The sequence below is a fragment of the Andrena cerasifolii genome, chromosome 2 (genome assembly GCF_050908995.1).
Source record: "Andrena cerasifolii isolate SP2316 chromosome 2, iyAndCera1_principal, whole genome shotgun sequence".
Lineage (NCBI taxonomy): Eukaryota > Metazoa > Arthropoda > Insecta > Hymenoptera > Andrenidae > Andrena > Andrena cerasifolii.
In genome coordinates, this window is record NC_135119.1 from 15,760,223 (window position 1) to 15,773,364 (window position 13,142).

At 49.0% G+C, this 13,142-nt stretch overlaps 2 protein-coding genes across 3 annotated transcripts; one reads left to right on the forward strand and one right to left on the reverse strand.

Moving 5' to 3' along the window:
- The first annotated feature begins 757 nt into the window (after positions 1–757).
- LOC143366050 (uncharacterized) lies at positions 758–6,405 on the forward strand. The gene is made up of 5 exons (XM_076806778.1): positions 758–1,002; positions 2,407–2,701; positions 4,739–4,783; positions 4,968–5,122; positions 5,190–6,405. The coding sequence occupies exons 2-5, from the start codon at positions 2,491–2,493 to the stop codon at positions 5,556–5,558; spliced, it is 780 nt and encodes a 259-aa protein (XP_076662893.1). The 5' UTR covers positions 758–1,002; positions 2,407–2,490; the 3' UTR covers positions 5,559–6,405.
- An 82-nt stretch (positions 6,406–6,487) lies between these two features.
- On the reverse strand, positions 6,488–13,120 carry LOC143366043 (metabotropic glutamate receptor 6). 2 transcript variants are annotated; one of them, XM_076806769.1, is made up of 11 exons: positions 12,332–13,120; positions 10,571–10,730; positions 10,361–10,497; positions 10,131–10,279; positions 9,850–10,046; positions 8,599–8,888; positions 8,300–8,525; positions 8,084–8,206; positions 7,605–7,928; positions 7,039–7,521; positions 6,488–6,969 (listed from the first exon to the last, which is right to left on the reverse strand). In XM_076806769.1, the coding sequence occupies exons 1-11, from the start codon at positions 12,509–12,511 to the stop codon at positions 6,497–6,499; spliced, it is 2,742 nt and encodes a 913-aa protein (XP_076662884.1). In that variant the 5' UTR covers positions 12,512–13,120; the 3' UTR covers positions 6,488–6,496. The 2 variants fall into 2 exon arrangements, with proteins under 2 accessions (XP_076662884.1, XP_076662883.1); XM_076806768.1 differs by having other exon boundaries at positions 8,084–8,525.
- Positions 13,121–13,142: the final 22 nt, after the last annotated feature.

Sequence of the window (13,142 nt, forward strand, 5' to 3'; positions counted from 1 at the left end):
GAGAAACAACAAAATCTTTATGAATGAAAAAAAGTTCCATTTAAATTGTTAATTTTATACACAATATTCATTATACTTTGTCCGTGTTTCCTTAAACGGCTAGTTATTGGTACATGTACCTTACGCTAAACAAAATATTAATTTTGTGAAATTCTCCACATAATAATGATCCGCGAGCAATTTAAAAATGAGACAATTAAGCACATGGCCAAAAGCAGTGAAATGGTCAGAAACGGTGTATCTACCCTAATCAGTGATATGAAAAGTTTCACATTCAATACTGAATGACTCAATTCGCGGTCGTCCGAGGGTTTCCCGTTGGTGCGCTATTTCACTCACTCTCGGTTTACGTCGATCAGTCTCCTCGTCGGACGGTGGGGGCGAGGGCCCCGACGAGGGTAAATTTATTAGGGGCGAACTACTACCTCGGCCCCGGTTTATCGAGAATTCCTCGGTACCAAATCTTTCTCGATAATCCGGGGAAGACTGCTCACGGGTGTCACTCGCGCGCGGATCCACGAGAGTTGTAAGAAGCGATCTGGTCGCAACAGGTAGAACCCTGCGGCGGACAAGCGGGAAGGGGGGCGGGCCGCGGCATCGACCAGGTAACGGCAGTAGGAGGAGCAGCGTGCACCAGCGCATGGATAAGAGAAGAGAAGCGAAGGAAGAGAGAGAGAGAGAGAGAGCAGAGAACAGCGACAGGTCAGTAGTAGGTGGGGGAAGATCCATCGACGTTGGCGAGGAGGTGGAATTCAGGTGCGTGGAATGCCTGAGGTAAAAAGGCGCCGATAGAGGCAACGGTTGGTTCGGTGGTATAGAGTAGAGGAGAGTAGAGTGCGGGGTAACCGGCAGTCTAGCGCGGCAAGTCGACACGGCGAGGTGTTTCTTTCGAATGTTTGCGTGGGTCGAACTCGGCGGTATGTGAGTCCATTGTATTCGCTCCGCAGCAGAAGGATACTCGCCAGCGCTCCCGGATTCAACGATCCCGCCAGTTCGTCACAAGTAAGAACAAATTCCACGGGTTCACGTTCGCTTTGCTCGCGATTGCGTGCTCCGTGATTTCGCGATCGATATCCGCGAAAAACGCGCACGGTTTCGGTCCTCGCGTAACGACGGATCTTTCGCGATGAGAAATCAGATAATTGTCCAGAGAGCCAAGAGACGGAAGTATCGTAACGCGTTGCGCGCGCGCGAAACGAGCGTTCGCCGTCGCGGGACAGTGGACAGCCAAGCGTATCTCACCGAACGACAATGGAGCGGCCAGACCGGATCCTTTCGTTCGGGGGTTTGCCTGTTTCGCGTCGGGCGATCCACTGGTCGGGCCTGGATCGTGCACCGCGGAACCATCAACATAAATGAATAACGCGCACCGGCATTCGTTTCGAAACGTTCGGTCGCTGCCGCAACTTGTAGCCGCACGCTCGGACCGGTCGCGACGCGTCGTCGAAACCGGTTTGGCAACATTCCAGTCGACCGGTTTTGCGGCTACGGTTCATCCGCTTTCGGAAAGTAACGATTCCCCAGTTTCCTAATTTTTTGCACGCTCCGCGGCCACGCACCGCGTAAATGCCTCTACGATTCCGCTGCAACTCGCACGATTTTCACGTTTCTGCTGGCCGATCTAGCACAGCCGCGCAACGACGTCACGATCACGTTCACCTGGCACTTTACGGTACCAGGTACGACCACCACCGCTTCCTCTCCGTCATCCTTTCATCTTCCTTCCTTTTCTCCCCTCCCTCTCTCTCTCTTTCTCTCCTTCGCATACCGTTTCCCCGAGTGTATACACACGCGCGCGCGCGCGCGTGTATGCACATGCCTATCCACCTATTTGTCCATTTTAATTTATGTCCCTTCCGTCGTTTGGTTATCGCTTTATGCTAACCGACTGCTTTCGCGACCCGTAAATCGCGGCGCAATTTAAGTTTAAAGGAGAAACAAGGAACCGGGGAAATTAGAAAACCGTGTACAACGAGTACGCGTTGAGACGATCATTGAGAATTACGCGGATGCGTTTCACCTTCGACTACCCGTCGCGGCACGCATCTGCGTTGTGACACGTCGGTGTTTCCTCGCTAAAAGTTTCCTTTGATCAAATATTCCGCAGCTTCGGCTAACAGGAGCAAACGCATTGGCAATGCGATCGAGACAGCATTGCCAGGCTGCAATTCGTTCGAATTTGTCGGCGGCGCGTGATACAACCGACGCGACCATTGCATCGGTGAGTCACGTCTCGCGTTCCCGCCGCCGTTGCCCTCGCCATGGCTCCTCGAGCTTGTTCGCTAGCACCGCGTCTGTTGCTCGTCTTTTCGTTGCCCGGGGACACGGCCGGTGTCTGTCCGGCCCTGAAGTGTTCTCCCCATTGCCCTTTATTGTCCCGCAATATTTTCCTTGCTGTCCGTTCAGAACGTCCTTGGAGCAGACGAGAAAACGAATGTTGGATCAGGCTGCCGGACTCCGTGGTCGGGAAGCCTGGAATCTCGGAGGAATATGAGAACATTGGTACAACTCGCTTTGGGATTGCTGATCGCTGGCCGTGCGTCAGGAGCGGTGCACTCGGAGGGCGCAAAATGCTTGGAGGTTCAATGCTCCCCCTTCGAGCACTGCAACGACTACTACAACCAATGCGAGCCATGTTCCTCCGTTTGTGACGAAACCGGTAACAACTATCAGCAGGAAGTATGCAACGGCAAGTGTCAAGGTGAGCAATCGGAAAACCGTGGGCCGTGATTTTACACCAGTACTCGCATAACGGCGAATTTTCGCGACCAAATCTTCTCGACTATCCCATACCTCTACCCTTAGCTTCTTTTTTTTTTTTCTTCTTCTTCTTCCTGTACCTCTCCTCATATTTTTGCCCCGCCCAGGCATATGTGCGAATCGGCATTATTTTCCTTTCTTTTGGGGACAGGAGCATAGAAAAACGAAGCGGTCCGAGAGTGTTCGCGTTATGAGATCGATCGAAGGACAGTGCAGGTAGTAGGCCAATCGTTTCCCCAACCCGCGTGGCTCAACAGGAGTTACTTGGGTTCAAGTCCGTTGACTCTGCACCTGACCACCGTCCCTCCAACCACTTCCCGCCCACCAGCGCGTTCTCGATGACTCATCCAACCGCTTGCCTGCCTGCTTGCCTACCTACCTACCTACCTACCTACCTGCCTACTTACCTGCGTGCCGTCTGCCCCGTTTCTTTATGTCGGTCCTCTCGCTGTCAACTTTTACACGGCGCTTCCATCTACGCATGTCGAAACGACTTCTCTCCCTTTTACTCTAGACATTGTTGCTCCGCATCCAACCCCAACTCTGACTTAAGGGGAGGTTCTGGTCTAAATGTCGATTTTTCTTTTATTTCATTTTTCGAATGTTCAACCTTTTAGGAAAACGGGTTTGAAAGGATTTGTTGAAATTCGTAAAATTCCCGAAGTTATAGGCATTTGAATCGCGGCAAATACATGGGTCACAACCGGCTACTCGGCGCTCACGTAAAACTTTAAGGGGAGGTTCTGGTCTAAATGTCGATTTTTTTTATATCATTTTTCGAATGTTCAATCTTTTAGGAATACGGGTTTAAAAGGATTTGTTGAAATTCGTAAAATTCCCCAAGTTGTAGGCATTTGAGTCGCGGCAAATACATGGGTCACAACCGGCTACTCGGCGCTCACGTAAAACTTCAAATGCGTTTTTCTCGAAACAGTGTTCTCAAAACGGTGGGACCTGTATCTTCAAAAGTTATTATCCGATTCGACTGAAACTTGTTTTATTTTGAAGATTATTCTTTTGGCTAGGGGGGGGGGAACTAAAAAAATTACAAAAAGTTGAAAATTTATAATTTTTAAAGGCGTTGAAAGGACGAAAAATACAGGGAAAAGTGATTTCAAACGTGAAGTGTCGTTATTTTCTAAAAAAAATGTAATTTTTGTAATTTTTTTTTAGTTCCCCCCCTAGAAAAAAGAATAATCTTCAAAATAAAAAAGGTTTCAGTCGAATCGGATAATAACTTTTAGAGATACAGGTCCCACCGATTTGGATCAATTTTTTGACGCCTTAACTTTAACGACTCCCCAGGGCTGTTTGCACTGATCAATTATAAAACAAAAAATATATTTCTATAACATAAGACATCCTTAATACAATGCAACAAATCCCATTAAATTATATATAGTAGTTTTCCTTTAATTAATTCCTAAATATCACCTATTTTTTGGGGCTCTAGACCAGAACCTCCCCTTAAGGGGTCATGCTCAGTCAGGAGGCCGAAAAAAGGGTGGTCTTTGGAAATTTTTTACTCCAAAGCTATAACGCATTTCTCAAAAAATCTTTTTTCTTTTTAACGGTTGCATCTAGTACCGTGCATCGTAATTTTTTTATTTAAAAATATCTAGCAATAACTAAGTTACTGTCCATCACTCGAAGGTTCTCTGAAAAAAGGCTTCTGCGGTGACCACTGCTGAAAGTCGATCAACTATTGATTTATGCAAAAAAAAATCAGTTTCTTCGCCCCGATACACCAGCCCCCCCCCCCCCTTAAAAGCTCTAAGGGAAAAAGAAAGCCGCGCAACCGTGCTCCCTTGTTGCAAGAAACGTTCTCGCCGTCCGTTTCCCTTCTTTCCCGAACGAAAGCGAAAAGCCCGACTGATCGTCAATGATTTTTTCCTACGTAGCTCGTAAGATTATTACTCCATCCTTAGTTGGTCGCCAGACGGACTTGATTCGCATTAACAATCGCGTTCGATTCCAGCGTACGTGCGCCACATGCTTCAGGGACAGTACGCCAAGTTCCGAGGTAAGTGAAGGGCTGCGAGCGATCGAACGGAGACGCGGGAGCTGCTGGTGCATCGCGGGGTGCGAGCCTAAACCTGCACGCGCCACCATTGCGCGCTCTATCCGCTCTATCGTCTCCTGTTCCGTTGATCCTCGATAAAGTTCATCATCGTCGCGAAAACTTAAAGAGACGTCCTAATCTGCAGGGGATCTCGACAAGATGTGGACGCTCGTCACTATAGCTATCGCTACGGCCTGTCTATCGCTGCTGGGAATGCTGTGGCTATTCGCCAAGCGCCTTGCGCGGTGGAACCAGTTGCACGGCGTGTTCCATCGAGCTTTTACCAGTAACTGGATGAAGGTGAGTGGAGTTCTCCGACGGTCTCTCTCTTGTGTTCGTCACTCTTGCTAATCGATAGAGTTTTTAGAGGACCAGCACCACTGCCGCCAGCAACAGCAACAACAACAACAGCCACCGCAATCGTGAAGCGCAGAACGACGCCGAGATTGGTACCGCTAGACAGAACGGATTAATACTGATGATGCCGACGATAAGCGCGAGCGTAGCTCCGTCGCGAAACGATAGCGGAAACGTTAGCGGAAACAGCAGTGGTAGTCGCAGCGGCAGTGGCAGCACGACCGGGATCGCTAACAACACTCCAAACACTACCATCACGTCTCTATCGAGGAGGCATCCGAGCGAGGACACAACCCTCGACTACGCGTATGACAATCCGGCGATGACCCCGAGCCCTGAAGCAGTTCAGCTCAGGACAAACCGCGAGAGTTCCTTCTGAACTGATGCAGCGCACGGGTCGGTTGACGCTCGAGTCGACCCCGTTTTGTACATAACGTAATTTTAAATACTTAATCGCGCACGCGACACCGCGTTACGCATCGCAGATCCTTATCAGCCATTCCGTCCATGAAAGGCCTTTCGAGCGAAGCGAAGTCCCCTCGAGAACGAGACTGCGCTTTGCATAGGTCAGCGACGATACACGCGACGTCGACGGGAGATCGATAATCCTCTTGCTACAAGTGGCTTATCTAGAATCCACCGAGGAACGCGCGCCAAGCTCAATTCGACTGCTCAATCACTACTATCATTCTCTTCCTCGCGTATCTCGGAATGCCGCGTGTTCCTCACTCGCCCTCCTTATCCTAATCCTACAACTTGAAGATCCGTCCGCGGGTCTCCCCTCGACGAAGCAAAGGCTGGTCCGCGTACACCTCGCTGTCCTTAGGATAAGTCACGTAAATAATACAAAACACGAGTTTGCACCGAAAGCATAGCCAGCTGGTCGCGTTGCAATAATCGAGATAGCGCGTCTCGCGAACAGTACGGCACTCGTAACCGGAGATGTGCACAGTGATCGTAACTACACTTAGGTTTAGTATATTCGTCCGTCGATCGATCGATGTCTTCCACACGCAAGGATATCGCAGGATTCACAGGTATTTCCCAAGGTAATGCACGGGGGAGGCTGGAGAATTTTACAGGAACGTTTGACAAAAAGAAATTGTTTTTTTTATCGTTGGTTAACCTGTCACAGGTATTTTTAATTTTAAGACGTTTTTCGTTGTCGATCGTAGGTATCATCGTTTGTACATGAAGAAAAATAAATACGCAAATACTCTCGCTTACCGATCGCACGATAAGCGACAGCTTCTATTCTCCTTAACCATGGGGATGTGGAAGAATGGAGGAAGAAAACGGCAAGAGTGTAGCTGTGTGTCAGTACGGACTGGAAGAGAATAAGGAAGGACGCGGGAGCGAGATTAGAGCGGTAGGCGACAGAGTTTTGGTGGATGCCCGGAGGTGGGTGGGTGAAAGCGACCGCGACGGAGGTGCCGTGACCGTTACGGTAACCGTAACCGGCACAACTGACGTAGGCGGATGAGCGGGAACGGCGCCGGCACCGGCGCTGGCGTGTCTAGCCATCACCAGTTCCCTCGTATTCTTTTCCGGTTTGATTAGTACCACGTAGACCTTGGGAAGGAACAGGCAAAGCAGCTGGACGAACCCATTCATAGTCAGGGATAGCGCCAGCGTGATTACCCTGACGGCATTGCTGGTCGAAGCTAGATAGAGGGGTACAAAGGCCAACCACAGAATCATCGTTGCGTAATTGGAGAAGGCGATGCGGCGAGTCTCGTTGAACCCCTCGGGACATTTTCTGGTCTTGACCGCGTAGAACGTGGACGCGACTGCAAGTTTGAAAGAACAGAACGGTTGGAATGCGTTTCCCTGTAAGCCGCCAGCCGGCATCCACTCACCCGTCAGCAGGAACGGATACAGCAAACCGATCACGTAAGAGCCATCCTCGGAACCTCGACAGACCCTGATATTCGCCTCTCTGGTAGGGTGGGAGTGCGTCACGGTAGGCGGTTGCTTGATCAACCAAACCGCGTCGCACCCGATCTCAGCCAGCGTGAGCATCGACGCGATCATCAGCTGCGACCGCGGGCTAGTGTAACGTCGTTTGCGGGGGCTGCGCCCGGGATCGTTGAATATCCTGTGGATCCTGTTGATCTTGGTGGCAAGCGCGGCGTAGCACAGTGTATAGCAGAATCCGATGCCGAACCGTACGATGGCGCAGCTCTGGGCGGTCGGCTTCGCGACTACGGCGAATGTCATGGAAAAGCAGCCGAAGGTGCCGAGCAGCAACAGAAAGGAGAGCTCGCGGCCGGACGCCTTGATCATCGGTGTGTCTCGGTAGCTCCAAAACACCCAGCAGACAAACCCCGTCAATGATATGCCTAACGATATGTAAGTAGCAAGGCGAGAAACGTTGCGGAAACGCTGGGTGAAACGACTGATTGTGAGCGATTAGACGGGTTACCGGATACGGCGATCGCCATCGCGGCGATGGCCCATGGGTTCAAGTGGTCGATGAATTGCTCGGGAATTTTCTCGCAGCCGGTGCCGTTGCTGGTCGGCCTGGTACCCCATTTGCACTCGCCGCACCTCTGCTCGTCCACCTTGTACCCGTAGAGCCCGCACTTCTGACACCTCCAGCAGCACGGATCTTCCTTCGCTCGGACTAGAATTCGATCGGGGCCGCAGGGCCGGGCGCAGGAGGAAGTAGGGAATTCGCTGGTCGGCCCGCCTCGGAACCTCATATCCTCCCGCTCCAGTTGAAGCACCGCTCTTCCATGCCCGTCGACTAGCCATCGGACCAGCATGCACAAATATACGCACACACGCAACACAAAACACAAGCGCACCTCCTATGTAACGGCCAACTACAATATTCCTCTGCTCTTCCACTTGTCACGCGCTTCATCGCCAAAAACAAGAGAGAGAGATTCGATTGCTTACGCGTGTAATTTCCAACGACCACCCACTGGTACGACACGTTCCCTCTACGCTGGTAATTCAGAATCGAGTACCTCGGGGGCCCGTCTACCTCGTTGGCGAAGCCGAATCTGTTCCCCGCTTCGTCTGAAACGGCGCGGTGCGCGTCCCGCAGGGATAAGACTCCCGGATACTGCAGGACTCGCGCGCAGCTAGCTGATCGCGTTTCCGGCCACCCACCTTTGAACGACACCTTGGCCAGGTATCGAGAGAACATCCGTTCGTCGACGGGTCGCATCTGCTCGCAAATACCGGTGTAACCTTCCCCGCAGATGTCGACCTGCATGTCGCGAAGCGCGTACGCAACCGCGTACACCGCGTCCCGGACGAAGTGCAGAAATCTCCTTTGTTTATAGCCGTTGCTCCGGTTGATACTCAGCTTCGGATCCGCGCAACTGTCTCGCAACTGAAAGCGCAATTTTATCGGTGATTACGGCCGCTAGCCAACGTATGCCGCTGGTCCCGACTCAGTCGCCTACCCAGTTGTCTTCGCAGCGGTGATACTTTCGCCAGAATTCCCGGAACCAAGGATTCACTGCCTCGTGATCGAGAGTCAGTCCCGTGAAGTATTGGTCGAAGCCCGAGAGCGGCGTGTACAAGGGTTGAACCGCGAGCGCACCCTCCAGCACGATCGTCTCCGCGTTCTCGGTCTGACCTTGGTCCGGCCACGAATCGCTGCCCAACCAAACGAATCGCGACCCGACGCCCACTCGTCTCGCCGCTTCCAGCACACGTAGAGTAGTCGATTTCTCCGCGAATAGCACCACCACTGAAACTCGCCGTACATCATCGTTACCACGATCATTCGACCCTGCTTTCTCTCGCCATTGGGACATTCCACGCGAGATCGGACACTTTTTGGAGCAACATTTCGGATGTGACTGAAATTTGAATGTGTTGTAGTCTTTAGGGATATATAAACATATCTCGAAGGATTTTTAACGATTTTGAAAAATGGCGATTTTACAGCTGGTTCAAGGTAAGTGCTAACTTTTTTTCAATAAATTATAACTATGGAAGTAGTAAACGGATGGAGATGAGCTTTACGGCGATTTGTAGAAAAGGCATTGAGGTTTTAAGAAAAAAATATTTCAGTTTCAGAAACAAATTTTTTTAACCATTTTTCTGCAATTATTTTCAACAAATGCAGTTTTTTAACAACGGACGCGATTTTAAAAATCTGAGAAAAAAACAGAATGTAGTTCTATCCTTCCCCTTCATAGTATAATTGTAAAAAATATGGGTATTTTAAAATTGGCCTTGTAAAAATTGCTGAAAGTTGACGCTGCGTCGCCCAGATTCTCGAAAATGGTAAGTATTTGAAAAAAAAAAAAACTGAAGGAGGAAAACTGTCACTGTTTTTTATATCCAACATAATACGGTATCTGAATTTCTGGTGTTCGCAATATTTCCCTCGAAACGAGGGTGACTTTTGGTTCTTTAAATGGAATGCTATATATTTGATTACCAAATACGAAAGCGACTGTCAAGACAAATTCAACCATATGGTACACTATGACCTTCAAGGCCACACAAAAAATATAAAAGTTAGCACTTACCTTGAACCAGCTGTAAAATCGACATTTTTCAAAATCGTCAAAAATCTTTCGAGATATGTTTACATATCCCTACAGACTACAACGTATTCAAATTTCAGCCACGTCCGAAGTGTTGCTCCAAAAACTGTCCAATTTAGAGCGGAATGTTCCCATTGGCAAAATCTACTTCACCTCGAACGTCCGTCTTCTGGGTAATCGTGCGAACGACGCTGTCGTAGTCTTCCGCCGTGAACCGGTCCTCGCTGATTCTGTGCGGGGCACTAAAGCAGACGTTATACTCGCCAGCAAGGGACACCAACGTTTCGTAGCCATGGTCGCCGTACTCCGAGTCCGAGTAAACCACGGACACGTACGACCAGCCGAATCGCCTAGCAGGCCGGCGTCACCGCAATCGTTCGCAAAACACAGGTAAATGTATATTTGTCCCCTACGTAGAACGCAGACCTACTCACCGGAGGATCTCTAGCATGGCGCGGGCCTGGTTCACGTCGCTGGGCACTGTGCGAAAGAAATGTGGAAACCTTTCCTTGCTGCTGAGGAACGGCGACGTGGCCATATAAGAAATTTGCGGGACCGGGAATAATGCCAGCACCGAGGCCACCTGCCAACCAAATCAATCGAATCAGCGACCGCGGGAGCTAGTCGGAGAGTAGTAGACCCGATGAAACAGCCGAGATCTCACCTGAATGGTAACCGAGCTCGACTGGGCCCCGAGAACCGCCACCACGTCGTCGAATCCTCCGTTGAGAAACTTTGGCGAGGTCCGATCGTCGCATCGATATCCCCCGCCGGCGAGCTGGTTGCCGCGCGCAATGAAGCCTGCGGGACCAAACGGGGAAACGGAGAACTCGCGGGAGACTCGAGGGGAATCCAGGAGACTCCAGGCCGTTACCTTTTACAAAGTAGAACGCTCGTTCCAGAGCGTAGCTGGGATTGTCGCAGGTGTCGAATGCCAGTGCACCGAGCCGTATACCCGGAAGGATTGTCGGATCGTCGTTGATGCGTCCAACGGTGTACAGCATAGCTTCCAACGGCTGAATTCCGTCCTCCACCTAAACGCGCGTATCATCCATTTTCCTTCAGCCGTACCGCGACCACCGGCTCCGCCGCGCCGCACAGTGGGCCGGATTCGCTTATTTAGCGTCACTTGGGTCTTTTTTTAAGACATCGGAATGAAGTTGACGCAAAAAAAATTGATAAGATTATTCCTTTCTAACGATGTATAATTTAATATTTTTTACATTTGTATAATGAAATTGGAATTGAAAATTAAAAATAAAATTTTTAAAAAAATTAAAACCGACTTGAAAAAAATCAAAATGCACTGAGAACTACAGAATCATTTTTCCCCTTATTTAATCTATGATGCTCGTATTTTTAAGCCGGCGCCTCGTCATTTGCACTGTGAAAATCTGGCGCCGACTTAAAAAATATGAGAGTCATATATTAAATAAGGGGAACAATTATTTTTTTACTCTTTAGTGCATTTTTCTTTTTCTTTGAAGTCGGTTTTAATTTTTTTTTAATTTACAGTTCCAATTTCGTTATACTTTTTATGACTCAAGTGTTATAGAAACATGTCGCTGCATGAACGTGAAGAAAATGACGCGACGCTGATGATTTCAAACAGTAATGTTTTGAGAAATGGGAAAAAGTGGGAAGTGATTCTTGCATGATTGTATAGAGGAAGGTGTACTGAAAAGATCGCATCTTCTTAAAACACGGGACTCGTTGGGACTTGAAAGATATTCCTTGTCGGTTTTAAAAAATGTCGCAATTTTCCTGACTGTATTCGGAATTATTTTTTAATAGATTATTTACATTAATTACTAATAGAAGCTGATGTTTAGAGCAAAAGATTGGCCTTTATTTGAACCAAAACGATATTTGGTTAAAATAAAGGCCAATCTTTTTTTTCCAAATTGCAATCTTTTATTTTTCGACTTTTCCTTATATCTTGGAAACGGAAAGTTTCCCGAACATTCGATTTAACCCCCTGAAAAGGGCATTAAATAAACTACTAACAAGGGAACATCCCGAACCCAGAAATTAAAAAATTCTGAAACTTCATGAATATATAGGGAATTTCCTTCTGATTACAACGCAATTTTTATTTGCTGCCCAAATTCACTTTAAGAGGGTGCAATTGACCCCTGAAAATCCTGTTATTTCCCGATTTTCTGTTACAACTCCGTGAACTGTAAAATAATTCTTTTACCAAATGATAGATCAAATTAAAAGAAGTAACTTTTGTCTTGAAACTTTTTCCCTATCTCTTACAGTTCGCGAGTTATAACACAAAATCGGAAAACAACCTGATTTTCAGGGGTTAATTTCACCGTCTTCGAGTGAATTTGGGCGGCAAACAAAAATCGCGTGGTAATCAAGAGTAACTCCTCTACATATCCAAAAAATTTCAGAACTTTTTGAATTTCGGGTTCGGGATCTTGTAAGCGAAGTTTCCAATTTTTTTATCACAAATTAAGTTTAAAAAAAAAGTATATAAACGTAAAAACTATTAAATTACACATCATTAGAAAATAATAATTGTATCCTATTTTGTTTACATCAATCTCATTCCGATATCACAAAAAGAGGCCCAAACGGCTTAAAATAAGTGAATCCGGCCCACCGTGCGCCGCGCCGCACGTACCTGAATCTCGCCGCAGCTTTCACCCCCGCTGCCTCTTCGATGAATTGGGAATAAGCCGCCCAGAACAATATCCCCCGTCACGTTTGCGTACGTAGCCGGACTATCGCCGTTGGTCCGTTTATCCGCCAGCCCGAGTCCGAGTGTCAGTGCGAGCGCAATCTCGAGAAGCGAGCGAATCATCGTTCCACGCAACCCTGCTCGGAGCGAAGGGTTACCGCTCGCGGACGATAACTGAAACGAGGCAACTGTTTCGTTCCGACGATTCTAAATTGGCCGCTTCCTTTCGAAGCTGGCCGCGGTGCTTCTCCGCGTTGATCGACGCGCAAAACGAGCGAGCCGCGCCGTTCCCAGCGTTCTCGCGAGGAATCCCTTGGACGCGTGGAGAGCGTATCTCTAACGTTCTCTAAGTCCGCGCAGCTGCCTGTTAGTTGCGAGTACACGCGAACGGAACGCAGCCGCGAACGAGCGATCGCTGCGAAAGGTCGGAGCCGCACTGCGCGCGTACCAAAGACGCGAGGTAAGCGAATAGCCCAGCTTGAAATCCCACCGGGATCTCCGAAGGAGTGGCCGACTCCAGTTTTCGTCGAAAGAGCGGCGACTAATACCCGCTGGAAAAGCGGAAATCGATCGCTCCAACGATCCGTTTTGTTGACAGGGGTGCAAGGCGGTGGGGCCGGAGTCGAGCGACAAGCGACAGGGGGTAAACGGATTGGACGCGCAAACAGAGGCAGGTAATGGCAATTTTCTTAAATGCCCGATCGCGTTTCATCCCTCCGCCGGGGCCAGCAAGCATCGATCACTGATCCCTCGG

What these genes read in the sequence shown, in the direction of transcription:
- LOC143366043 (XM_076806768.1), bottom strand. Translation starts at nt 12,511, where the DNA reads ATGATTCGCTCGCTTCTCGAGATTGCGCTCGCACTGACACTCGGACTC. An exon ending in AGCGTTCTACTTTGTAAAAG is followed by an intron (nt 10,498 to 10,570) that starts GTAACGGCCTGG and finishes TTGGTCCCGCAG; the next exon opens with GCTTCATTGCGCGCGGCAAC. An exon ending in GCCATGCTAGAGATCCTCCG is followed by an intron (nt 10,047 to 10,130) that starts GTGAGTAGGTCT and finishes CCGGCCTGCTAG; the next exon opens with GCGATTCGGCTGGTCGTACG.
- LOC143366050 (XM_076806778.1), top strand. Translation starts at nt 2,491, where the DNA reads ATGAGAACATTGGTACAACTCGCTTTGGGATTGCTGATCGCTGGCCGT. An exon ending in ACAGTACGCCAAGTTCCGAG is followed by an intron (nt 4,784 to 4,967) that starts GTAAGTGAAGGG and finishes CCTAATCTGCAG; the next exon opens with GGGATCTCGACAAGATGTGG. An exon ending in TTACCAGTAACTGGATGAAG is followed by an intron (nt 5,123 to 5,189) that starts GTGAGTGGAGTT and finishes TAGAGTTTTTAG; the next exon opens with AGGACCAGCACCACTGCCGC.